This window comes from Lithobates pipiens, unplaced genomic scaffold (genome assembly GCF_037356315.1).
Source record: "Lithobates pipiens isolate NorthernLeopardFrog02 unplaced genomic scaffold, aLitPip1_a1.2 Scaffold_37, whole genome shotgun sequence".
NCBI classification, from domain to species: domain Eukaryota; kingdom Metazoa; phylum Chordata; class Amphibia; order Anura; family Ranidae; genus Lithobates; species Lithobates pipiens.
This window is the reverse complement of record NW_027507825.1, coordinates 8,357,234-8,384,166: the sequence shown is the minus strand read 5'-3', so window position 1 is coordinate 8,384,166 and position 26,933 is coordinate 8,357,234. Positions and strand designations below refer to the sequence as shown.

General features: G+C 46.8%; 1 protein-coding gene across 1 annotated transcript in view; it reads right to left on the bottom strand.

The window, feature by feature from the left end:
* LOC143956608 (uncharacterized) overlaps positions 1-4,129 on the bottom strand; it is a 37,500-nt gene extending 33,371 nt beyond the window's left edge. The window contains exons 1-2 of the mRNA XM_077466820.1: positions 3,974-4,129; positions 3,528-3,677 (exon numbers count right to left, since the gene is read on the bottom strand). Of these exons, the coding sequence (XP_077322946.1) occupies positions 3,528-3,642 (115 nt within the window). The 5' untranslated portion in view covers positions 3,643-3,677; positions 3,974-4,129. The remainder of the gene's footprint in view (positions 1-3,527; positions 3,678-3,973) is intronic.
* Positions 4,130-26,933: the final 22,804 nt, after the last annotated feature.

The following is a 26,933-nucleotide window of genomic DNA, read 5'->3' as shown; positions in this document are numbered from 1 at the left end:
ATAAAACTTTCTTTTGGTGGTATTTGATCACCTCTGCTTTTTTTATTATTTGTTAAAAAAATAAAAAAATACCTAATTTAAAAATAAAATACAAAAAGTTTTATATTTTGCTAATAAATTTTGCGAACAGGTCATTTTTCTCCTTCATTGATGTACGCTGATGAGGCTGCACTAATGGGCACTGATAGGTTGCACCAGGGCCGGGACAAGGGGGGGGGGGCAGGAGGGATGGCTGCCCCTGGCGCAATGGTTTATTGCAGGGGTAGGGGGCACCCTGACCCTAACCCTAAGGGAAAGGGGGGCGCAGTTTGGCATCTTTGCCCTGGGCGCTGGATGACCTTGTCCCGGCACTGGGTTGCACTGATGGGCACTGATAAGGCAACACTGATGGGCACTGATAGGTTGCATTGATGACCACTGATAAGACGACACTGATGGGCACTGATAAGGCAGCACTGATGGGTACTAATAAGCGGTACTGGTGGGCACTGAGAGGTGGTACTGATGGGCTGCACTGAAGGGCATTAATAGGTGGCACTGAAGGGTGGCACTGATGGGCATTGATAGGTGGCACTAAAGAGCACTAATAGGTGGCACTGAAAGGTGGCACTGATAGCTGGCAGTGATGGCTACTTATGGGTGGCAGTGATGGGCACTGATAGGCAGAACTGCTGGGTGGCACTGATGAGGCACTGATTGACACCACTGGTGGGCATTGATAGGTGGCACTAGTGGGCATTGATAGGTGGCACTGATGTACTGGTGGGAACTGATTGGTGGGTACTCTGGGCACTGATTCGTGGCACTGGCAGGTGGTATTTGTGGGCACATATGAGGCAGCTTCGCTTCTCCCTGCTCGGGACTAATGTCCCTTCAACAGAAGCCGGTGATCAGCTTTTTTTTCTCCTCGCGCTGTCAGAAGAAGAAGAAGAAAAATGATCACCGATCTTCTGTTTACATCATGTGATCAGCTGTCATTGGCTGACAGCTGATCACGTGGTAAGGGGCCGGGATTGACCCCTTACTCCGATTACCTGAGTCTCATTGACCCGGGTGATCACAGCGCACATCCTTCAGGGGGGCGTGGTCAGTTTGCAAAGGGGAGGAGGTCTATTGACACCCTCCTGGCAAAGCAGATCCTCGCTGTCACCGTCATTCGGCTATAGCGCGGATCTGAAGGAGTTATAAATGGCGCCGTTTACATCCGGTGAAACTGGAAGTTGTGAATTGTTTATTGTTTCCAGTTTCCAGTACCATAGAGGTGATCAGAACTATTCTAGTCTCTCGTTGCCTCTATGGCCGGCGGAAGCACCGCCTGGTCGCACAGATCTCGAGCCCGAGAGAGCTGTAGGAGGTGGGGGGGGGGTGTCCCCTCCCACCGCTGGTAAAAGCAATCCAGCAGCTAATTAGCCACTAGGATTGCTTTTAGAAGAAAGCCAACCATCGACAAAAAAAAAAAAAATGGTATCGGGAGGATGCCCGGTATAACCACTCAAAGTCCAGTGAGGTACGGGTATGTTGCTGATCATGAGGTGATTATATTTGTATCCGGTTTGCCACCACCATGCTTTTCCCAGATGGCGCACTTTCCCCGGCGTGAAGAAAAACAAATCTCCGGCTCCTGTCTTTTTTTACCTGAGAGCTGCCGGTGGTAAACAAACCCTCGAACTTTGCCCTCCGGTGACTTGAGGTTGTAGAGATTTTTTTTTTCATGCAATAAAAATCTCCAGATGGCTATAAATAGTCTGGGAAAAGGAATTCTGACACTGATCAAACAAACCTTCACCTCCCTCTCGGGAAGGGGGGGGGGGTAATCCTTCTCTCTTCTATAGAAAATAGTGGAGGATTATCGGTATTGCCTGTGCCAATGTGTGCCAATGTTTAACGCTTCGCAGCCAGAACCGTTTTTGAGCTTTTTCTCCCCCCACATAACCCCTTCAATACCGGGCATTTTCATCCACTTCCTGCCCAGACCAATTTTCATCTTTCAGCGCTGTCACGCTTTGAATGACAATTACGCGGTCATATAACACTGTACATATATGAAATATTTATCATTTTATTCATACAGAGCTTTCTTTTGGTGGTATTTAATCACCGCTGTTTTTTTTTTTGTTTTTTGTTTTTTTATCTTTTTGCTAAACAAACAAAGAAAGACCGAAAAAAAAAGACAAAACTGTATTCATGGTTTGTTATAAAAGTTTGTAAATAAGTAATTTTTCTCCTTCACTGATGGGCACTGATGAGGCACACTAATAGGTGGGCCTGAAGGGCACTGAGAGGCAGCACTGATAGATGCCACTGATGGGCACTAATAGGTGGCACTGATGATGAGACACTGATAGGCAGCATGGATAGGCAGCACTGATGATGAGGCACTGGTAGGAGGCACTGATAGGTGGCACCAATGAAGCACTGATAGGTGGCACTGAAGATAAGGGACTGATAGGTGGCACTGATAGGTGGCACTGAAGATGAGGCACTGATGGTGAGGCCCTGATGGGCGGCACTGATGATGAGGCACTGATAGGCAGCACTGATGATGAGACCCTGATAGGCGGCACTGATGGTGAGGCATTGATAGGCAGCACTGATGATGAGACCCTGATAGGCGGCACTGATGGTGAGGCATTGATAGGTGGCACTGATGAGGCACTGATAGGCGGCACTGATGGTGAGGCATTGATAGGCAGCACTGATGATGAGACCCTGATAGGCGGCACTGATGGTGAGGCATTGATAGGTGGCACTGATGAGGCACTGATAGGCTGCACTGATGAGGCACTGATAGGCAGCACTGATAGGTGGCACTGATAATGAGGCACTGATAATGAGGCACTGATAGGCAGCATTGATGATGAAGCACTGGTGGGCATTGGTCAGCAGCACTGGTGGGCACTGGTTAGTAGCACTGGTGGGCACTGTGTGGGACTGATGTCCCTTTTACAGAAGCTGGCAATCGGCTTTATTTTTTCCTCCTCGCGCTGTCAGTGTTTCGGCTTCTGTTTACATTATGTGACATTTGTCATTGGCTGACAGCTGATCACGTGGTGAAGGGTGGTGAACGTCCATGGATGCCCTCCTGGCAATGTAAGCTCGTGCTGTAGCCGTCTTTCAGCTATAGCACGGGCATCAAGTGGTTAACTCATATTACAATACGTAGCAATTCTATATGATATATACTGTATAGATGACCCTTTGATCCTCCATGTACAGAAAAATACCCGTAGGATCCTGTCAGAAATCCAGCTGACAACGCTATACTGAAATCCCAAGCAGCATGGTCAGAGCTGAGTCAGCTGCCCCCTCTGCTGGACTACAGAACCCCTTCTCCTCATCTCCACAACATAAGGCAGAAGGAGTATCATATAGTCCAGCAGCGAAGATACAAAATCACCATTATTAACGCGTTTCACATCTTTATTGTAAGGACAGCTGCTCGGGTCAATGTATACGCAGTGCAGGAGAGATACACCTGAGCGCAAATACATCAAATTAGGACTAAAAGCGGCAGGCTGAGCGCTTACCTTCACAATGGGGGTCACCGCATCGCTTTTTGCTGGAGAGAATTTTTTGGCCAAGAATTTGGACGGCGACGACCCCGATTAAGAAGGAGATTCCATAAAACCGTGACGCCGTCATCCTGTATGTTCTATGATATCCGTTTTAGAATTGCCCTATAGAGGTATAGGTTAAAAAAAATCATAAAAAATAAAAATAAAAATCATAAAAAAATGTCCTATAGAGGTATATCATTAAAAAAAAAATCATAAAAAAATTTAAATTAAAAAAAAAAGTCATAAAAATTGCCCTATAGAGGTATATGATTAAAAAAAAAATCATAAAAAAAATTAAAAAAAATAAAATAAAATAAAAATTATAAAAATTGCCCTATAAAGGTATATGATAAAAAATTCATAAAAATAAAAATCATAAAAATTGCCCTATGGAGGTATATGGTAGAAAGTGGAACCTGGGAGCGGAGAAGTTGGTCGGTCGTGTTGCTGCCATTCCATGTCTGACCGAGGTCTCCAGGGAAGAGGGCTGGTTAATGTTTAACTCCCCCTCCCCTGAGACCTGTCAGTGGACCATGGGCCCGGTGCAAAGAGCAATCCACGCAGTGACTGACAGCGATCAATTACAATCGGCCTTATATCAGCTCACTGCGCCCGGGTCAAAGAAAAATCTATTTGAGTTACAGAACGTATAGTGTGCTTTCAATGAGGACAATCAGCAGCCTGGGTTTTTTTTATCTGGGCAGAGCTGTACAGTTAACTTGCAGGGAGGTACAGGATCCAGCTATGCTTTTTGGCAGGTGTACCTGGATCCAGTGCTGGGACAAGGTAATCTAGAGCCCAAATTGCACCCCCCCCCCCCCCCAGACGTATGAGCATTATTTGTCACTGAAAATCCCCTCCCTCAATAAAATAAATAAAAAATCAACCATTAATCTGCATGCTCATCCCCCAAGCATAAATCGCCCCTCCTCCCAGTACAAATCTGCCCCCGTCTAAATCTTCCCTCCCAGCACCAATCTTTGCCCCCCCCAGCTCAAATCCTCTCCCTCTGTATATGCCCCCAGCACAACAGCCCCCCCACAAAAGAACCCTCCCCCAAGCGCATATCCTTTCCCCCCCAATCCAAATCCCCTCCTTCTAACATAAATTCCCCTCCCCAATCCCCCATCCTAGCAGATATCCCCCCACAAATTTCCCCTCCAAGCACAAAAAATATTCCCCAATTATCCCTACTAGCACAAACCCCCCCCCCCCAAAAAATCTCCCCCTCCTAGCACAAATCCTCTACCTCTCAAATTTCCCCTCCAAGCACAAATCCTCTCCCCCCTCCTATTCCCCCCCATCACAAATTCCCCTCCCCAATCCCGCATCCTAGCACAGATCCCCTCCTACAAATTTGCCCTCCTAGAACAAATATTCCCCAATTATCCCCACTAGCACAATCCCCCCCCCCCAACCCAAAGAATAAAGATTTCCTTTTACCAAACCCCCAAATCCTCTCCCCCCTCCTATTCCCCCATCACAAATCCCCTCCTTCTAACACAAATTCCCCTCTCCCAATCCCCCATCCTAGCAGATATCCCCCACAAATCCCCCCCAGCACAAATATTTCCCAATTATCCCTACTAGTACAACCCCCCCCCCAAAAAAAAATCTCCCCCTCCTAGCACAAATCCTCTACCCCTCAAATTTCCCCTCCAAGCACAAATCATCTCCTCCACTCCTATTCCCCCATCACAAATTCCCCACCCCAATCCCGCATCCTAGCACAGATCCCCCCCCTACAAATTTCCCCTCCTAGCACAAATATTCCCCAATTATCCCCACTAGCACAATCCCCCCCAACCCAAAGAATAAAGATTTCCTTTTACCAACCCCCCCAAATCCCCCCTCCTAGCACAAATCCTCTCCCCCCGACCCTCCCTCCCAAAACAAATCCCCTCAAATCACCACCAAATTTGCCCTCCTAAAACAATTCTCCCCCCCCTGCTGCCACTCTCCAAATTCCCCCTCAGTACAAATCCCCCCCCCCACCTCCCATGATACCACAGTGCCCAAGGCAGCCGTCCCTCCTGCCCACCCCTTGTCCCAGCCCTGCCTGTATCATAAGACTGTCAAAAAGAATAAAAAAATAAAAAAATATTTAGCTTGAACCCTTTTTACGCTCAGTTCACACCTATGTGCATGGCTGCAGGTAAGGGAATCGAAAAAAAATATAGAAATAATAATTCAACCAAATCAAACCACACTTATGGGAAATGGTGAATCCACCGTGGGCAACAAACCCTCTATAACCAAAAGTATTGGGACACCTGCCTTTACACACACACACGTGAGATTTAATGGCATTCCAGTCTTAGTCCGTAGGGTTCAATATTGAGTTGGCCCATCCTCTGCAGCTATAACAGCTTCAACTCTTCTGGGAAGGCTGTCCACGAGGTTTAGGAGTGTGTCTATGGGAATGTTTGACCGTTCTTCCAGTAGTGCACTTGTGAGGTCAGGCACTGATGTTGGACAGGAAGGCCTGGCTCGAAGTCTCCACTCTAATTCATCCCAAAGGTGTTCTATCAGGGTGAGGTCAGGACTAGGGATGAGCTTCGAGTTCGAGTCGAACTCATGTTCTACTCGAACATTGCCTGTTCGCCTGTTCAGCGAACAGTGAACAATTTGGGCTGTTCGCAGCAAATTCGAAAAGCCGCGGAACACCCTATACAAGTCTATGGGAGAAATCTAAAGTGCTAATTTTAAAGGCTAATATGCAAGTTACTGTCCTAAAAAGTGTTTGGGGACCCGGGTCCTGCCCCAGGGGACATGGGTCAATGCAAAAAAAAGTTTTAAAAACGGACGTTTTTTCAGGAGCAGTGATTTTAATAATGATTAAAGTGAAACAATAAAAGTGTAATATTCCTTTAAATTTCGTAGCTGGGGGGTATCTATAGTATGCCTGTGAAGGGGCGCATGTTTCTGCTGCTTAGAACTGTCCCTGCACAAAGTGTCATTTGTGCAGGAAAAAAAGTCTTTTAAAATCACTTGCGGCTAAATTGTCGGGTCTCCGTAATACAGAGAACACTCAATGAGTGTTCTCTGTATTAGCCGACAATTCATTCATTCATTGATAAAAAAAAAAAAAAGCGTGGGGGTTCCCCTAAATTCAATTACCAGGCCCTTCAGGTCTGACATGGATATTAAGGGGAACCCCGTGTCAAATAAAAAAAAAAAAATTGACGTGGGGGTCCCCCTAAATATCCATATCAGACCCTTTATCCGAGCACGCAACCTGGCAGGCCGCAGGAAAAGAGGGGGGGACGAGAGAGCGGCCCCCCCTCCCTCCTGAACCGTACCAGGCCACATACCCTCAACATTGGGAGGATGCTTTGGGGGTCTGTGACCCCTCAAAGCACCTTGTCCCCATGTTGATGAGGACAAGGGCCTCATCCTCACAACCCTGGCCGTTGGTTGTGAGGGTCTGCGGGCGGGGAGCTTATCAGAATCTGGAAGCCCCCTTTAACAAGGGGACCCCCAGATCCCGGCCCCCCCCCCCCTGTTTGAAATGGTAAGGGCCTACCATTTCACAAAGAAAGTGTCAAAATGGTTAAATAAGACAAACACACTTTTGAAAAATTCCTTTATTAAAAATAAAAAAAATAAAAAAAAGATTCCAGCGGTGCTAATCCACTCTTGCTATCCAGCGACGGGTCTCCGGGGTCCAGCATGGATGATCATATCCAGCGACGGGGATCTCTCAGTCCAGCGCTGTCCATACCTCCTTCTTCTGTCTCCACTCCGGAGACACTGCAGAGAGCCCAGCGCTGACGTTTCTTATATTAGGAGGGCGGGGCCACCCGTCACCTGACCCCGCCCCCTCTGACGCTGGTGAAGGGAGTCAGGGGTTCCCCAGTGACGTATGGGTGACCCCGCCCCCTCTGATGTAACGGAAACCTGCGTTACATCAGAGGGGGCGGGGTCACCCCCACGTCACTGGGGAACCCCTGGCTTCCCTCTCCAGCGTCAGAGGGGCGGGGTCAGGTGACAGGTGGCCCCGCCCTCCTAATATAAGAAACGTCAGCGCTGGGCTCTCATTGAGTGTTCTCTGTATTACGGAGCCGACAATTCATAATAGCTGCGAGTGATTTTAAAGGACTTTTTTTCCTGCATAAATGACACTTTGTGCAGGGACAGTTCTAAGCACCAGAAACATGCGCCCCTTCACAGGCATACTATAGATACCCCCCAGCTACGAAATTTAAAGGAATATTACACTTTTATTGTTTCACTTTAATTATTATTAAAATCACTGCTCCTGAAAAAACGGCCGTTTTTAAAACTTCTTTTTGCATTGATCCATGTCCCCTGGGGCAGGACCCGGGTCCCCAAACACTTTTTAGGACAGTAACTTGCATATTACCCTTTAAAATGAGCACTTTAGATTGTGAACGTTCGAGTCCCATAGACTTTAAAGGGGTTGTAAAGGTAAATTTTTTATTTTCTACATAGGTTCCTTTAAGCTAGCGCATTGTTGGTTCACTTACCTTTTCCTTTGATTTCCCTTCTAAATGTTTTTTTTTATTTGTCTGAATATCTCACTTCCTGTTTCTCCTCAGTAAACTTCTCACCATCATCCGAGCTGGTGGTTAGTCAGCCAGAACAGCTTACTGAACAGCTTACTGGGGTGAAACAGGAAGTGAGAAATTTAGACAAAGAAAACAAAGAAAAAAAACATTTAGAAGGGAAATCGAAGGAAAAGATAAGTGAACCAACAATGCACTAGCTTAAAGGAACCTATGTAGAAAATAAAAAAATTACCTTTACAACCCCTTTAATAGGGTTCTAAAGTTCACACGAAGTTTAGGTCTGTTCGCAGGTTCTGGTGCGAACCGAACAGGGGGGTGTTCAGCTCATCCCTAGTCAGGACTCTGTGCAGGCCAATCCTCCACCCCAAACTCGCTCATCCATGTCTTTATGGACCTTGCTTTGTGCACTGGTGCGCGGTCATGTTGGAACAGGAAGGGGCCATCCACAAACTGTTCCCACAAAGTTGGGAGCATAAAATTGTCCAATATGTCTTGGTATGCTGACCTCTTAAAAGTTCCCTTCACTAGAACTAAGAGGGCCAAGCCCAACTCCTGAAAAAAAACCTCAAACCATAATCCCCCCTCCACCAAATGGTTTGGACCAGTGCACAAAGCAAGGTCCATAAAGACATGGGTGAGTTTGGGGATGGAGTAGGGAAGGATTAGCACACTTCTGCTACTGAGCACCATCTAGTGGCTAAAATGTGGTATTTTCCCCACTAAAAACATTTTCTTTTTGTTGTTTTGAAATGGTACAAAGTACCAAAGTACAAAGTTACTTACAAAAGTGAGGCCAGAGCTCTGGCGAAACATACTAAAAAGAAGGCATAAGAGAGCAATGAAGGACTGAAAAATATCCAAATACCACATTATCAGAGGTTGACCGTACAAGCAAGCCATAGAACAATCCATCCTCAAAAATAACATCTTTGTGTTGTGTAGCTTTATTTGAATATGTGAATAAGATTGTAAAGATGTTCTTTTTTTTTTTTTAGGATGTGTTTAACGTTTTCTATCGTTAATTCCAAAGATTGAAAGAAAATGTTTGCGTGGGAAAAAAATAAAAAAATACCACTTTATAGCCACTAGATGGCGTGCAGTAGCAGAAGTATGTTAATCCATCCAAAACTGAAGAAAAAAAAAAAAAAACGGAGAAAAAGAAAAAAAGAAAAAAAAAAGGATCCGCTGTACAAGCACTTTAACCACTTTCAGACCGGACCAATTTGCTGGTCAAAGACCAGACCACTTTTTGCGATTCGGCACTGCGTTGCTTTAACTGACAATTGCGCGGTCGTGCGACGTGGCTCCCAAACAAAATTGACGTCCTTTTTTTGCCACAAATAGAGCTTTCTTTTGGTGGTATTTGATCACCCCTGCGGTTTTTATTTTTTGCGCTATAAACAAAAATAGAGCGACAATTTTGAAAAAAACGCATTATTTTTTACTTTTTGTTATAATAAATATCCCCCAAAAATATATAAAAAAACATTTTTTTCCCTCAGTTTAGGCCGATACGTATTCTTCTACATATTTTTGGTAAAAAAAATCGCAATAAGCGATTATTGATTGGTTTGCGCAAAAGTTATAGCGTTTACAAAATAGGCATAGTTTTATAGAATTTTTATTAATAATTTTTTATTATTTTTTTTTACTAGTAATGGCGGCGATCAGCGATTTTTATTGTGACTGCGACATTGTGGGGGACCCATCGGACATTTTTGACACATTTTTGGGACCATTGTCATTTTTTACAGTAATCACTGCTATATAAATGCAGTGATTCCTGTGTAAATGACACTGGCAGTGAAGGGGTTAACCAGTGGGTGGCAGTGTAGGGGTTAAGTGTTCCTAGGGGTGTGTTACTAACTGTGGGGGGTTGGGCTTTCATTTAGTGAACACTGATCTCTGCTCCAATCACATGGAGCAGAGATCAGCATCACTAGTTGCTAGGCAGAATGGAGAAATGCTGTTTACAACGGCATTTCTTCATTTGGCCGCTCCGTGAGACGATCGCGGGGATGCCCGCGGCGATCGAGTCCGCGGGTCCCGCGACCGGACTCACGGGGGTCCCGACCAGCGCGGGAGTGCGCCGCCGGCGGCGCGCTCCTGATGGCAGGGCGGCAAATTTAAAGGGACGTACATGTACGCCCATTTGCCTGCCCGTGCCATTCTGTCGACGTACATTGTCGTGCGCTGGTTGGCAAGTGGTTAAATAAAAACTCGCACCCATCACTGACCAGGGTTCAGACACTAAAAGGTCCATGCATATAAAAATTTGTTGCATGGATATCTTACACGCAAGCGCCACCATCACCAATTTTTTTTACATAAATTATCTACTATTATCTACTATGATCGCCAGCTCCATCTTGTGACCATAAAGCGCTATTTGTTTCTTTTGAGCTATTTCAAGAAAATACCACATTATGACAGCTACTGGTGATACTCGGAAAATTAGAATAGCGTGCAAAAGTTCATTTATTTCACTAATGCAACTTAAAAGGTGAAAGTAATATATGAGGTAGACTCATTACATGCAAAGCAAGATAGTCCAAGCTGTGATTTGTCATAATTGTGATGATTATGGCTTACAGCTCATGAAAACCCCAAATCCCCAATCTCAAAAAATTAGAACATTACACGCAATCAATAAAACAAGGATTGTACACAGAACAATATCGGACCTATGCAAAGTATAAGCATGCATATGTACTCAGTACTTGGTTTGGGCCCCTTTTGCAGCAATTACTGCCTCAATGCGTCGTGGCTAGGGATGAGCTTCGTGTTCGAGTCGAACGTACGTTCGACTCGAACATTGGCTGTTCGGGCGTTCGGCAAAATCCGAACTCTTGGTCCGTTCGCGTCAAAATTCGTATGGCGCGCGCGGACCACAATGCACTGCGATGGCGCAGTGCATTGCTGGCTCATGATTGGCCAAGCATGCACTGTGACCCCGCATGCTTGGCCAATCGCAGCGCCGGCAGCGAGGAGAGCCATGATTGGCCACAGGCATCCTGCCTGTGGCCAATCATAGCTCAGGCTGTGTAGTGCACGCCCCACACTATATAAGGCTGCCTTTGAGGCGGCCTCGTGTAGTGTGTTGGAATCTGAAGCAGTGGGTGTTCTGTGTACCTTCAACACAGTACACACCAATCGTTTTGGGCTGATTTCCTATCTTGCTCTTGTGTAGTGGTTGTTGTCTGTGCCCTGACCGCAGTATACACCACTACACTATATTCACCTCACCTATATAGCTAGCTAGTGATCTATCTTTAACCACTTAACAACCGCCCATTGCCGATTAACGGCTTCAGGGCGGTTGTTTAACTCTGAGAGGCCGTTAATTAACGGCCTCCCAGAATTCTGCTCTTGTGCGCCCCCTGGGGCGCGCACTCGAGAGCATCCGTGACCGCCGGGTCCACAGGACCCGGCGCAGCACGGATCACGGTAAACGGCCGCTCGTCGCGGCCGTTTACCACGTGATCGCTCCGTCAAATGACGGAGTGATCACTTGGAAACAAACCGGCGTCATGTTATGACGCCGGTTCCTCCCTCCCCTCTCTGTACCGATCGGTACAGCGGAGGGGAAAGAGATCGGTGTCAGCAGCGATGTGGGCTGCATCTGCAGTGCCCACATCGCTGCTCACCGAATTTAACCCCTCAATTCCCTGCCAATACTCTGCAATACCAGTGCATACTCTGCAGTACCCTGCCATTACTCTGCAGTACCCCCCATTACTCTGCAGTAACCCCCATTACTCTGCAGTACCCTGCCATTACTCTGCAGTACCCCGCCATTACTCTGCAGTGCAGTACCCTGCCATTACTCTGCAGTACCCCGCCATTACTCTGCAGTGCAGTACCCTGCCATTACTCTGCAGTACCCTGCCTTTACTCTGCAGTACCCTGCCATTACTCTGTAGTACTCCCCAATACTCTGCAGTACCCTGCTATTACTCTGTAGTACCCCGCCAATACCCCGCCAATACTCTGCAATACCAGTGCATACTCTGCAGTACCCTGCCATTACCCTGCAGTACCCCCCATTACTCTGCAGTACCCTGCCTTTACTCTGCAGTACCCTGCCATTACTCTGTAGTACTCCCCAATACTCTGCAGTACCCTGCTATTACTCTGTAGTACCCCGCCAATACCCTGCCATAAATTGCCATACCCAGCCATACTCGGAGATACCCAGCCATACTCGGTGATACCCTGAAATACCCAGCCATAGACGCCCCCCACCCCTCACCGCCCTCCGGTGCTTCTACCAACTCGCCAGTACGATCAAAGCCAGAATCTTTTTTTTATTTTTTATTTCAGGCTTCCCAGCCTAGAGGTGAGATGTGGGGTCATATTGACCCCCAGATTTCACTGTAAAGAGGACCTGTCACCCCATATTCCTATTACAAGGGATGTTTACATTCCTTGTAATAGGAATAAAAGTGATCAAAAATATATTTTTGGGGAAAAAAATGTCAAACTAAAATAAATAAAGTAAAATGAACAATAAAATAAAAATAAAAAATTAAAGCGCCCATGTCCCCATGTGCTCGCATGCAGAAGCGAACACATGCGTAAGCCCCGCCCACATATGAAAACGGTGTTCAAACCACACATGTGAGGTATTGCCGAGAACGTTAGAGCGAGAGCAATAATTCTAGTCCTAGACCTCCTCTGCAACTCAAAACATGTAACCAGTAAAAAAAAATTTATGAAGAAAAAATTACTAATCTGCAAAATTTTATAACAGAAACAAAGAAAAATTCATTTTTTCTCAGAATTTCCGGTCTTTTTTCTTTTATAGCACAAAAAATAAAAAAACTGAGAGGTGATTAAATACCACCAAAAGAAAGCTCTATTTGTGTGAAAAAAAGGACAAACATTTCATATAGGTCCAGTGTTGCATGACTGAGTAATTGTCATTCAAAATGTGAGAGCACCAAAAGCTGAAAATTGGTCTGGTTATTAAGGGTGTTTAAGTGCCCAGTGGTCAAGTGGTTAATAAAAGAGCTTGCAGTCAGTAGTGTTAGGAGATAGTGCGTGCTGTCTGCGTGCTCTGTACCCAGTACATACCGCTATAATATAGGGCAGGCCCCTACTTTCAAACATCCAACTTACAAACATCTCCTACTTGCAAACGGAAGGAGACAGCAGCAAGTGAGATGAAAAAAGATGGACGACAAAACAAATTATACAGGGGTGATAACCCTTCCCTATGTTTTCCAAAAAGCTTAAAAATAGTTTTTTTGACTGGAGCTACACTTTAAAAATGTACCAGTTGAAAATTACAAACAGATTCAACTTAACACAACAAACCTACACAGTCCCTGTCTTGTTTGCACCGCCTGTATACTGCTGTTCTGAGTATATAGGGCCTGGGGGCCACACGCATTTCCTTTTTTTAATATGGGTACGGGGTTCCCCTTAATATGTGTACAAGACCCAAATAGGCTGGTAATGGGCAGGGAGGGCTACCCATGCCATTTTTCTCAATGATTTTCAACCATATTGCAGGAACCAGATATAACATTAAAACCGCAAGCAGTTTTAAATGGTGTTATGTCCGTTAAATGTCTTTTTGTGCAGGGACTGTTCTAAACATGGGAAACATGTGGCACTTCACAGGCATACTACAGACACCCCCCAGGCACCATATTTAAAGTAATATTTCACTTTTTTTTTTCACTTTAATCGTCATTAAAATCAGTGCTCCCGCCAAAACGGCCGTTTTTAAAACTTTTTTTTGCAGTGACCCATGTCCCCTGAGGCAGGAGCCAGGTCCCCAAACCCTTTTTAGGACAGTATCTTTCATATTAGCCGTTAAAATTAGCACTTTCCATTTCGAACGTTCGAGTCCCATAGACTTCAATGGGGTTCTAACGTTCGTAACGAACGCGGGGGCCGTTCGCAAGTTCTGGTGCGAACCGAACTGGGGGGTGTTCGGCTCATCCCTAGTCGTGGCATGGAAGCGCCTGTGGCACTGCTGATGTGTTATGGAAGACCAGGATGCTTCCATAGCGGCCTTCAGCTCTTCTGCATTGTTCAGTCTCATGTCTCTCAACTTTCTCTTGGCAATGCCCCATAGATTCTCTATGGGGTTCAGGGCAGGTGAGTTTGCTGGCCAATCAAGCACCGTAATCCCACAGTCATTGAACTAGGTTTTGGTGCCAAGTCCTGCTGGAAAATTAAGTCAGCATCCCCATAGAGTAAGGTGACCAGATTTTTAAAATGAAATCCGGGGACATACTTTTTTTTTTACTAGTAATGGCAGCAATCAGCGACTCATAGCGGGACTGCGATATTGCGGTGGACAAATCGGACACTAATGTCTCGTACACACAACCGTTTTTTCCCGTCGGAATAAACTTCACAGGTTTTTCCGACAGAGTTCCGACGGAGTTCCACTGAAGCTGTCTTGCCTACACACGATTACACCAAAGTGCGACCGTTTAGAACGCAGTGATGTACAACACGTAAAACAGGACTAGAAAAAGGAAGTTCAATAGCCAGTAGCCAATAGCTTCCATCTCGTACTTGCTTCAGAGCATGCGTCGTTTTTGGTCCGTTGGAACAGCATACAGACGAGCTGTTTTCCCAATAGGAAATGGTTCAGTCGGAAATATTTATAACATGTTCTATTTCTAGGTCCGTCAGAATTTTCGAAAAAAAAAGTCAGATGAGGCATACACATGATCGGAATATCCGATGAAAAGATTCTGTCAGACTTTTTCTGTCAGACATTCCACTCGTGTGTACGTGGAATTAGTGACAATTTTGACTTTGTGGGAACCAGTGACACTAATACAGTGATCAGTGCTAAAAATATGTACTGTCACTGTACTAATGACACTGGCTGGGAAGGGGATAACATCTAGGGCAATCAACGGGTTAAACGTGTGCCTAACAAGTGTTTTCTCACTGTGGGGGAGGTGCTTTTACTAAGGGAAGACATAGATCCCTATAGTTGCTTTGCAGGAACACAGCATCAATGTCTTCCACACTGACAGAATGGTGAACTGCCTTGTTTACACAGGCAGACCACTAGGCAAGTCCGCCGGATCCGCTCATTGACTCTGATACTCAGAAATGCAGGATCACGTATATAAGTGATCCTGTGCAGTGTGACCCCCCTGTAGTAACAAATTTGCTATAAGGCAATCGGAAATTGGTTAAGATCATCATCATTATGATAATTCACAGGCAGGGGGCGCTCTATCATGGCTCCGGCTGGCTCTGTCACAGTGTATCACATAACATGGCTGCTGGGTGCTGATTTTGTTAACTTCTGACCAATAAGTAGTGCTGCCTGTGAGTTCTGATACCATCCATGATGCCAGAGAGACAGACACAGTGCGATGTAGTCTATTCACAGACACCCCCAAAGCACACCTGTGTTGAAGCCTTGAAGGCACTGGCAGCCCCACAATTGGATCTTCCCCTCTATTCCTGCTGCTGGACATCATCCGCTGAGCTCAGCTGCCTCTCTCTGCCCGGTGCCGCCTCCACCACCTGCCTCACAGCCTCTCAGGTCTCACTCTCCGGGCCCCGGATACTACTGGGTGGGGAGTGGAGGAAAATGACTCTGCTGGGGAAGGCAAGGAGATAAGCAGGCAGGCGGCTGGCCAGGATTTGAGCCAAGGCAGACGAACATGTGAGCAGAGTTGAATGGGCATGTGCCAGAAACTGAAGAAACAGTCCATCCGCTCTGACCAGCACATCATCATCATAAAGGGACACAGATAATGGCAAAAATACACCCCCTAAGTTAGTAGGAGTGTAGGGTGAGTAATTCAGATTCTTTTTTATTCTGCACTGACTGTCTTTGAAAATTGCCCCAGCTCCTGTTGAAGTCAAATCCGGGGACAAAACCAGGGACAGAATTGGTCTGGGGACAGTGTCCTCAATCCGGGTACTGTCCCCTGAAACCAGGGACATCTGGTCACCCTACCATAGAGCTTGTCTGTGGAAGGAAGCTTGAAATGCACCACAATCTCCTCGTAGACGGCTGCATTGACCTTGGACTTAATGAAGCACAGTGGACCAACACCAGCAGATGACATGCCTCCCCAAATCAACACAGACTGTGGAAACTTCACACTGGACTTCGAGCACCATGCAGTGTGCGCCTCTCCATTCCTCCTCCGTACTCTGGGTCCTTGGTTTCCAAATGAGATACAAAATTTGCTCTCATCAGAAAAGAGGATTTTGGACCACTGAGCAACAGACCAGGTCTGTTTTTCTTTAGCCCAGGTAAGACACTTCTGATGTTTGTTGTTCAGGAGAGGCTTGACAAGAGGAATACGACATTTGAAGCCCATGTCCAGGATCCGTCTGTGTGTGGTGGCTCTTGATGCACTGACTCCAGCCTCAGTCCACTCCTTGTGAAAGTCCCCAACACTTTTGAATGGCCTTTTCCTAACAATCCTCTCCAGGCTGCGGTCATCCCTGCTGCTTGTGCACCTTTTTTCTTCCACACTTTTCCCTTCCACATAACTTTCTATTAATGCGCTTTGATACAGAACTTTGGGAACATCCAACTTCTTTTGCAATTACCTTTTGATGCTTTCCCTCCTCCCAGACCGAGAGACCATTTAAAGGCTCAGAAATAGGGATGGCCTTGCGGTTCGCCCGACGGTCGGTTCAGGGCGAATTTTGTGTGTTCGTGATTCACCAAACCGGCGGACTTCTGGCACTGTTCGTGCAGCGGACATATGCGTTTACATTATAAAATTACAATTGGACATTCCCCCTACCTTATAAATGAACCTGATCTGGTGGCCATTTTACATTCTGTCTTTTGTCAGTGTAGGGAGAGGTTGCTGTGTGGAGCAGGGACAGACTGTAGTGACACAAATTGCAAGCTATTAGGTCCACAAAAGTCCTTTTAAGGACTGGTATAGGTGTACAGTATATAGGGTTCTGGTGCACTGCTGCTGACTGCTGTGCTGCTGATTGCTGAGTGCACTGCTGACCGATTCTGCAGCTGTCTTTTGTCAGTGTAGGGACAGGACGCTGTATGGAGCAGGGACAGTCAGTTTAATCACTAGCTATTACTATTAAGTCCACAAAGGTCCTTTTAAGGACTGGTATAGGTGTACAGTATATAGGGTTGTACACGTATAATATACTTTCTTTCAAATATAGAAAGCCTATTATACTTGACTGCTGACCGATTCTGCAGCTGTCTTTTATCAGTGTAGGGACTGAGGGACAGTCTGCAAATCACTAGCTACTAGGTCCACAAAGGTCCTTTTAAGGACTGGTATAGGTGTACTATTTGGTGTGCAGTATATAGGGTGTAATACACGTATAAAATACTTGCACATATAGAAAGCATAGTATAGTGCATTTCCACTGTGCAGCATTGTGACTGCTGAGTGGTTCTGCAGCGATACTACAAAGAGTGACAAACGCAATTAAAAAAAAAAGTGTTATAACTGGTGTGATAGAACAGTGGCCCACAAAAACGACAGATTGAAGCAGGGTGTTATATACCTTCTTCCACATACATACTGCACTTCTCGAGAGACTTTTGTCACAGGGTCATTTAAAAAATGACAGGCAGAGGAAGAGGCAGGCCCTTCCGCAGGGGTGGTAGGGGTAGGGCAGGAGCAACAGACTTGAGCCAAAGTGGCAAATTGCAGAAGGTGCGTGCGATTAAGTCAAAGGAAGCACCAGACTTAGTTGAGTGGCTCACTCAGCCTTACTCTTCTGCACCCTCCTCATCATCTCGATCTGCACCCTCTTCACTCTCTGCTGTGTGCACCCCCAAAGACACTACCACCAACACCACCACCACATACCTTCCGCTTGAGTCACAGGAATTATTTTCTGATCCACAACAAGACATTTCAAATGCGCAGCCATTCTTGGCATTGGATCAGGAAGAGGAGGTAGCAACAACCACTACTCAGCAGTCTGACGACAGTACCCAGATCAGCCCAAGGAGGAGGTTGGTCCCCGCTGTGGCTGCCTACTCTGAGATCTCTAATTATAGCGGTGGGGAAGGTGACGTCGATGATGACTTGTCTAGTGATGTCACGTGGGTGCCCACAAGAGAGGAAGAGGAGGGGAGTTCAGAGGGAGATATGGACCAGCAGATAGGGAGGAGAAGCAGGTGGAACTTAAATTGCACAGGAGGGACAAAGCAGACTGCTAATGTATCAGGAGCGAGGCATCAACCATGTACGGTCACATCTGGTGCTCCCAGGATGCCGGCACATGGCTCCGCAGTGTGGGCTTTTTTTAACGTGTCCGCTGCTGACAATAGTTTTGCCATCTGCAATCTTTGCAGTCAAAGCATAAGTCACAGTAAGCCCAACACTCACCTAGGGACGACCGCCTTAAGAAGGCACATGAGCTGCTATCACCGAGCCCAGTGGGAGCAACGGAACACACAAAGCCCCACTCCAGCTCTCACCGTCCAGCCTCATCCTCTACTTCTCCTTCTCCTCTCTCCTCACAATTGTCCTCAACTCCACCTTCCATCACGCCATGCTCAAGTTTTTCTGCAAAAAGGCAGGCTTCCGTGGGCCAAAGGTTCGAGCGTAAAAAAATGATGATGCCGGATAGCCCTCTTGCCCAACGGTTGATGGCTGGCTTGTCAGAACTGATAGCCCGCCAACTACTGCCATATAAACTGGTGGACTCGGAAGCCTTTCGAAAATTTGTAGCCATTGGAATACCACAATGGAAGGTCCCAGGAAGGAAGTATTTCTCACAGAAGGGCATCCCAGAGCTATATGGCCATGTTCAGCGGCAAATGAATGTATCTCTGGCACACAGTGTCGATGCCAAGATACATCTGACCACAGACCCGTGGTCTAGCAAACACGGGCAGGGAAGGTATATAACTTTTACTGCCCACTGGGTGAACCTTCTGACGGCCATCAAGTATGTAAACCGTGGCACCCGTGTAGATTTGGTTTTATTGCCATGGATTGCATGCAGGCCTGGCTCTTCTTCTCCTCCTCCTCCTACTCCATCCTCCTCCCTCTCCTTCTCGGATGACTCCTCCTTTTCCGCTGCTAGCGTCTCTTCCGCTGCGCCGCCCAAGCTCCCCAGAACCTATTCCACATGCCAGGTGAGACGTTGCCATGTCGTGTTGCGTCTGTTGTGCCTGGAAGCCAAGAGCCACACTGGCCCTGCACTCCTTTCAGCTTTGCATTCACAGGCAGATCAGTGGCTAACACCGCTCAATTTGACAGTTGGTAAAGTGGTGTGTGACAACAGTGCCAATCTGCTTAGTGCATTGAAACAGGGCAAAATTACACACGTGCCATGCATGGCACACGTCTTAAACTTGGTCGTGCAGTGATTCGTTGTCAAATACCCTGGGGTCCAGGACATCTTGCGGCAGGCAAGGAAAATCTCGGCCCATTTCAGAAGATCTTACACGCCCATGGCTCGCCTTGCTGACATTCAGCGGCGACACAATCTGCCGGTCAGACGTCTTAAGTGCGATTGCCCGACGCGATGGAACTCAACCTTCTATATGCTTGATAGGCTACTCCAGCAGAAACGTGCAGTTAACGACTGCCTGTATGAACTCTGTGGCAGAACAGGCTCTGGGGAGCTTGTTTTTTTTTTCACCCCGCCAGGGGCTGCTCAGACTTCTGCGGCCATTTGATGAGATCACCAAACTGTTCAGTCGCAGCCATGGCACCATCAGTGACGTGGTGCCTTATGCCTTCTTTATAGAGCGTGCATTGCGTCGTGTCATTGATCAAGCCATGGAGGAGTCTGAAGAGGAGTCAGAGGAGGATGGTGCCGGGGCGGATGAAGAGGAGCAAGAAGAGCATGCTTTAAACCTTTCTGGGATCCCTGTTGTTGTGCGTGGATGGGGAGAGGAGAACGAGGAGGACGACCTTATCCTGGATGATGAGCAGGAGCCTGGCCACCACACCGCTTCCAGTTTAGTGCAAATGGGGGCCCCCATGCTCCAGTGTTTTAACAGGGACCCCCGTATAAAAAGCATAAGGGTCAAGGACCAGTACTGGGTGGCAACGTACTTAGATCTCCGATACAAACACAAAATGGCAGAAATATTACCACCGTCACAGAGGGCTGTCAGAATGGAGCACTTCCAGGCCTTGCTTCGAGATATGCTGCATTCTGCTTTTGCGTGCGCTGGCAGAGGAGGAATTCCCACTCCCAGAGAAAGAGTTGCGGGTACCAATCCAACAGCACCTGCAAGAAGAGGGCGGTTTGAAGATGTGTTGGTGACTTCTGATATGAGGTCATTCTTTCAGCCGACCCATCGACAGGTCTCATCCGGATCCAGCATCAGGGAACGCCTAGACCGACAGGTGTCTGACTACATCGGGTTAACGGCCGATGTGGACGCTCTGAGGAGTGATGAACCCCTGAACTACTGGGTGGGCAGTCTTGACCTCTGGCCAGAGCTTGCCCAATTTGCAACAGAACTGTTGGCTTGCCCCTCATCCAGTGTCCTGTCCGAAAGGACGTTCAGCGCAGCAGGGGGGATCGTGACCGCTAAGCGCACTCGCCCAGCTCACGACAGTGTTGACTACCTCACATTTATAAAAATGAATGAGGCATGGATCTCGGAGGAATTCAACACATGTGACCAGTAGACCATGTATATGCATAACTCTATAAACTATTTATTTAATCAAGCACACGGACCTTTTTTCTACCTTTGGCTCACTTCCTTTTACAAAAAAAGCACACCGTACTATATGCCCGTACCCTCCTGTTTGAAGAGGTTGAGCGGTGTCATATTTTTGGGTCCCGCAGCGAGTTGCTGGTATCAGTGCTGCTGTCAGTGCTCTCTATCTCGGTGCTGGTGTCAGTGCTCTCTCTCTATCTCGGTGCTGGTGTGGTGTCAGTGCTCTCTATCTCGATGCTGGTGTGGTGTCAGTGCTCTCTAACTCGGTGCTGGTGTCAGGGCTCTCTATCACGGTGCTGGTGTCAGTGCTCTCTATCTCGGTGCTGGTGTGGTCTCAGTACTCTCTATCACGGTGCTGGTGTGGTATCAGTGCTATCTATCTCGGTGCTGGTGTGGTCTCAGTGCTCTCTATCTCGGTGCTGGTGTCAGTGCTCTCTATCTTGGTGCTGGTGTCAGTGCTCTCTATCACAGTGCTGGTGTCAGTGCTCTCTATCACGGTGCTGGTGTCAGTGCTCTCTATCTCGGTGCTGGTGTCAGTGCTCTCTATCTTGGTGCTGGTGTCAGTGCTTTCTATCACGGTGCTGGTGTCACTGCTCAGTCTCTATCGCGGTGCTGGTTTCAGACAGTGATGGAGATAGCAGCGGAGAAGCCAATCAGCAGGCAGTGCCAGCACCATGGCTGAGGATCAGCACTGGACTGACACCTCTGGACCACTGCAGTGGAGCCCTGCATAGGTGAGGGTAAGGGCTGGGCAGAGGGAGGGGCTCAAGCACAGGTTGGCACACTGAGACACTGGCACAGGACTGCGCTGCCCTGACTGTAGCACTGATCATCTCCTGCACCCCCTTCATAGCCTGGCCTGACCTTGCCTCTCCTCCTTGGCCTTCATGCCCTCCTGAATTGTCAAAATTTCACAGATAAAAAAAGAATGCTTGTCGTTGTCGATCCCAGATTCACTTAATACTTTTGTTACATCAGTGTCCATGTGATGGGACTATGTGTGCACAGCTAGGAAGTATTTTGTGGCTGAAAATATGACCTGTAGGTTTTTAAGGTTCGCCTGCCATTAAAGTCAATGGGGTCCGCCGCAAACTTTGCGGTTTGCGAACTTTTGGTTGCATTCGTGGTTCGCGTTCACGAAACGTCCCATCGGAAGTTCGTCCATCACTACTCAGGAACCCTTTGCAGGTGTTATGGCTTAATTAGCTGATTAGAGTGGGACAATTTGAGCCTAGAATATTGCACCTTTTCACAAAATTAAAATTTTCTGAGATTGTGGATTTGGGGTTTTCATGAGCTGTAAGCCATAATCATCACAATTATGACAAATCAGGGCTTGAACTATCTTGCTTTGCATGCAAGCAGGACTTGGCACCTGCCCACACTGCCAAAAGCACCAAAACCTGGTTCCATGACTGTGGGATTACGGTGCTTGATTGGCCAGCAAACTCGCCTGACCTGAACCCCACAGAGAACCTATGGGGCATTGCCAAGAGAAAGATGAGATGAAGACCACTATTGAAGCATCCTGGTCTTCCATAACACCTCAGCAGTGCCACAGGCTGATAGCTTCCATGCCACGACGCATTGAGACAGTAATTGCTGCAAAAGGGGCCCAAATGAAATACCGAGTACATATGCATGCTTATACTTTTCAGAGGTCCGATATTGTTCTATGTACAATCCTTGCTTTATTGATTGCATGTAATATTCGAATTTTCAGAGATTGTGGATTTGGTGTTTTCATGAGCTGTAAGCCACAATCATCACAATTATGACAAATCACGGTTTGAACTATCTTGCTTTGCATGTAATGAGTCTATCTCCTATATTACTTTCACCTTTTAAGTTGCATTAGTGAAATAAATTAACTTTTACACGCAATTCTAATTTTTCAAATGTCACCTGTAGATGGAGATGACAATCATAGGCAATAATCATATTAAAGAAAATATAGCGATTCATGGTGCCTGTGTCAATGTTTAAGACACCCTTTTCTTTTCTTTATACCTCTAAAAAAATAAGGTGATTTTTGGCTCCTATAGAAAAAAACAAAAAACAAAACAAAAACAATATATATATAGGCATAAGAGGCCCATGATCACTCTGGATGAACTGCAGAGAACTACAGCTGAGGTGGGAGAGTCTGTCCATAGGACAACAATCAGTCGTACACTGCACAAATCTGCCCTTTATGGAAGAGTGGCAAGAAGAAAGCCATTTCTCAAAGATATCCATAAAAAGTCTCATCTAAAGTTTGCCACAAGCCACCTGGGAGACACACCAAACATGTGGAAGAAGGTGCTCTGGTCAGATGAAACCAAAATCAAACTTTTTGCCCACAATGCAAAACGATATGTTTGGCGTAAAAGCAACACAGCTCATCACCCTCAACACACCATCCCCACTGTCACACATGGTGGTGGCAGCATCATGGTTTGGGCCTTCTTTTCTTCAGCAGAGACAGGGAAGATGGTTAAAATTGAGGGGAAGATGGATGCAGTCAAATACAGGACCATTCTGGATGAAAACCTGTTGGAGTCTGCAAAAGACCTGAAACTGGGACGGAGATTTATCTTCCAACAAGACAATGATCCCAAACATACAGCAAAATCTACAAAGGAAGGGTTCACAAATAAACGTATCCAGGTGTTAGAATGGCCAAGTCAAAGTCCAGACCTGAATCCAATCGAGAATCTGTGGAAAGAGTTGAAAACTGCTGTTCACAAACGCTCTCCATCCAACCTCACTGAGCTCCAGCTGTTTTGCAAGGAAGAATGGGCAAGAATTTCAGTCTCTCGATGTGCAAAACTGATAGAGACATACCCCAAGCGACTTGCAGCTGTAATCGCAGCAAAAGGTGGCTCTACAAAGTATTAACGCAAGGGGGCCGAATACTTTTGCACGCCCCGCTTTTCATTTTTTTATTAGTTAAAAAAGTTTCAAAAATCCAATAGATTTCGTTCCACTTCACAATTGTGTCCCACTTGTTGGTGATTCTTCACAAAAAATAAACATTTTATATCTTTATGTTTGAAGCCTGAAATGTGGCAAAAGGTTGAAAAGTTCAAGGGGGCCGAATACTTTCGCAAGGCACTGTATATATATATATATATATATATATATTGTAGACATGTCACTGGAGAAGTGATCGAGGGGGTGTACATCTCACCTAGGTTGCTACACAGTGTGAGATGGTAAATCCAGGATGGATCAGTTTCTCAGCAGCGATATGCTGCTGAGTTGTTATTTAATTTTGCCGGGCCTGGGTTTATATGGAATGGCAGGTAGGTTTGGTAGAGGGACCTGTCATTCCACATCCCCCGATCCAGTTCTGGGTTTGGGATCAGGTGAGCTTGGATCCTAATTAGCCTGGGAAGCTAAAGGCTCTGTAGGGTCTGCAGGTGATTGCTTCTCAGCCAGGGAATGAACAATCTGTGTGTTGAAGGAAGCTGCAAGCACAGCCACTGCTGGAGCTAAAACTCACCCTGCGATATCCAGGCGAAAGACGCTGTGTTTGTAAGTGTCAGATAGGTGAGCAGAACCTGTTAGTAAGCGCCCAGCCGGGCTAGGACTTTTATTTTTGTTGTACTTAGAAAGCACGGTGTTGCTGTATATTTTGTTTGCTGGACTGTTTGTACCACGAATAAACGCCAAGATCTGCTTTATCAAATTCCAAGTCTGCTGTGAACTGTGTCCAAACACACCCTACCCCGGGAAGATCCCTTACAATTGGTGGAGGTAGCGGGCAACGCGGTTGCTAGGGGCAACGGTGTGGACAGACTTGGCTACAGCTGCTGATGTCCTGGGTGAAAGCTGCAACTACACTCCAAAAACAGTCCAGCAACATGGAGGAGATGCTGAAGCAGTTTATGCAAGTGAGTTTGCAACAACAGCAGGCTCAGACAGAGGCCAATAGACGACATGAACAGTCCATGGCTGAACAACAGCAGATGATCGCTGCACAACAGCAGGCTCAGATAGAGGCCAATAGACGACATGAACAGTCCATGGCTGAACAACAGCAGATGATGGCTGCACAACAGCAGGCGCAGACAGAGGCCAATAGACGACATGAACAGTCCATGGCTGCACAACAGGAGATGATGGCTGCACAACAGCGGATGCATAAGGAAGAGTTGCAAGCTTTGCGCCAAAGCCAACAACAACTTATCGAGCACCTGATAGTAAATCGAGAGGCGCCTGTGGTTGCTAATCCACCCACAATGGAGGGAGCCGCTCCAGAGATTTTTTCTGGGAGAAGGACTGTGCAGAAAGCGCTGCAAAAGATGACTGCTGAGGACGATGTTGAGGCCTATCTAACAGTATTTGAGCGCGTGGCTGAGCGAGAGAAGTTACCAGCCGCTGAGTGGGCAGAGGTAATTGCGCCCTATTTAACAGGTGAACCTCAAAAGGCCTACTATGACCTCAGTGAGCAAGAGGTTAAGGACTATACTCGGCTAAAAGAGGAGATGCTTGCCCGACTAGGAGTTACTACTGCAGTCCGTGCCCGGAGGGTACGCAACTGGAGCTACAGTCTGGACAAATCAGCGAGGTCCCAGATGTATGACCTAATCCATTTGGCAAGAAAGTGGTTGGAGCCAGACACTTCTACTCCTGCACAAATCCTAGAGAAGGTCGTGATGGATCGCTACCTCCGAGCCCTTCCTACTGACTTGCAACGCTGGGTGGGACAAGGTGATCCTAAGAATGCAAACGAACTTGTCAACCTTGTGGAGAGGTTCCAGGCGACTGAGGACTACCTCCGTGATGTTCCTGCAGAATCTTCACCTCCCCGGAGCGCCAGATCTGTGCCGTCAGCTGGTAAGAGACTTCCATCTATTGGGGGAGTGTGGAGGGGTGCTGATGGGGGGAAAAGGGCTCAAGTGGTGTCTCAGGGACAAAAGACTGGTGATGGTCCCGGGTGGCTAAGGGGCTCTGAAAAGGACTCCTTGCCAAAGAGACCAGGCCCTATCCAGTGTTGGAGATGCCATGAGGCGGGACACGTGTCGGCCCATTGCCCTCTTACCTCTGAACCCATGGAATGTGACGCTAGCAGGCGTCAGTCGCTATTTGCGGAACCATCTTGTGCTGCAGTTCCTGGACTAGAGACTGAACCGCAAATCTGCAACATCACAATCAATGACTTTCCTGTTAAAGCGTTAATGGACTCAGGAAGCCTTGTAACCTTGGTGCATGCTAGCCTGGTGACTGGGGACTTAGAGTCTAAAAAGCATATGAGTGTTGTGTGCATACATGGTGATACAAAAGTGTACCCTATAGTGCTGGCTAAAGTCGGGACTGAACAAGGCACCGTACAATATGAAGTGGGTGTGGTTAAAAACCTCATGCATAATGTAATATTGGGGCGCGATTTTCCATTATTCTGGGCTCTTTGGGAAAAAAGAAAAATCCCCAAAAGGAGTGAGGATACCTCTAAGGGGGTTGCCTTGTCCACTGTGAATGATAAAAATGTGCAGGATGAAAATGATTGTTTTCCTTTGCAGGTCCTGGCTGGGGAGGAGGAGGCTCCTCCCACTGAGCAAAATATACTAGACTTAGAGGTGTCTAGCGATAATTTTGGGACTGCACAATTACAGGACCCCACTCTCAAAAATGCGAGAGAGCAGGTTGCTGTTATGAACGGGGTACCTCAGGAACCAGATGCTGAAAAAAGATTTCCACATTTTTCGGTGACTAATGATCTTTTCTATAGAGTCAATAAGGTTAAAGATGAGATTGTGGAACAGCTTCTGGTACCTAAGCCGTACCGGCGTCAGGTGCTTGACATGGCACATAACCATGTTCTTGGGGGACACTTGGGGACTGACAAAACGCGAGAGAGGGTTCTCCAGAGGTTTTTTTGGCCGGCCATATATGATGACATTAAAAAATACTGTGAGTCGTGCCCCACATGTCAGGTTAGTGCCCCAGTGTCACATTTTCGCAGTCCTTTGGTTTCGCTCCCTATTATAGAGGTGCCTTTTGAGCGTATTGCCATGGATTTAGTGGGTCCCATTGTAAAGTCAGCTAGAGGACACCAGTATATTTTGGTAGTCCTGGATTATGCGACCCGCTATCCTGAGGCTGTACCCTTAAGAAACACTGCATCTAAAACAATTGCACGTGAGTTGTTTTATATGTTCTCTAGGACTGGGATCCCCAAAGAAATCCTAACTGACCAAGGTACGCCATTTATGTCGAAAGTAA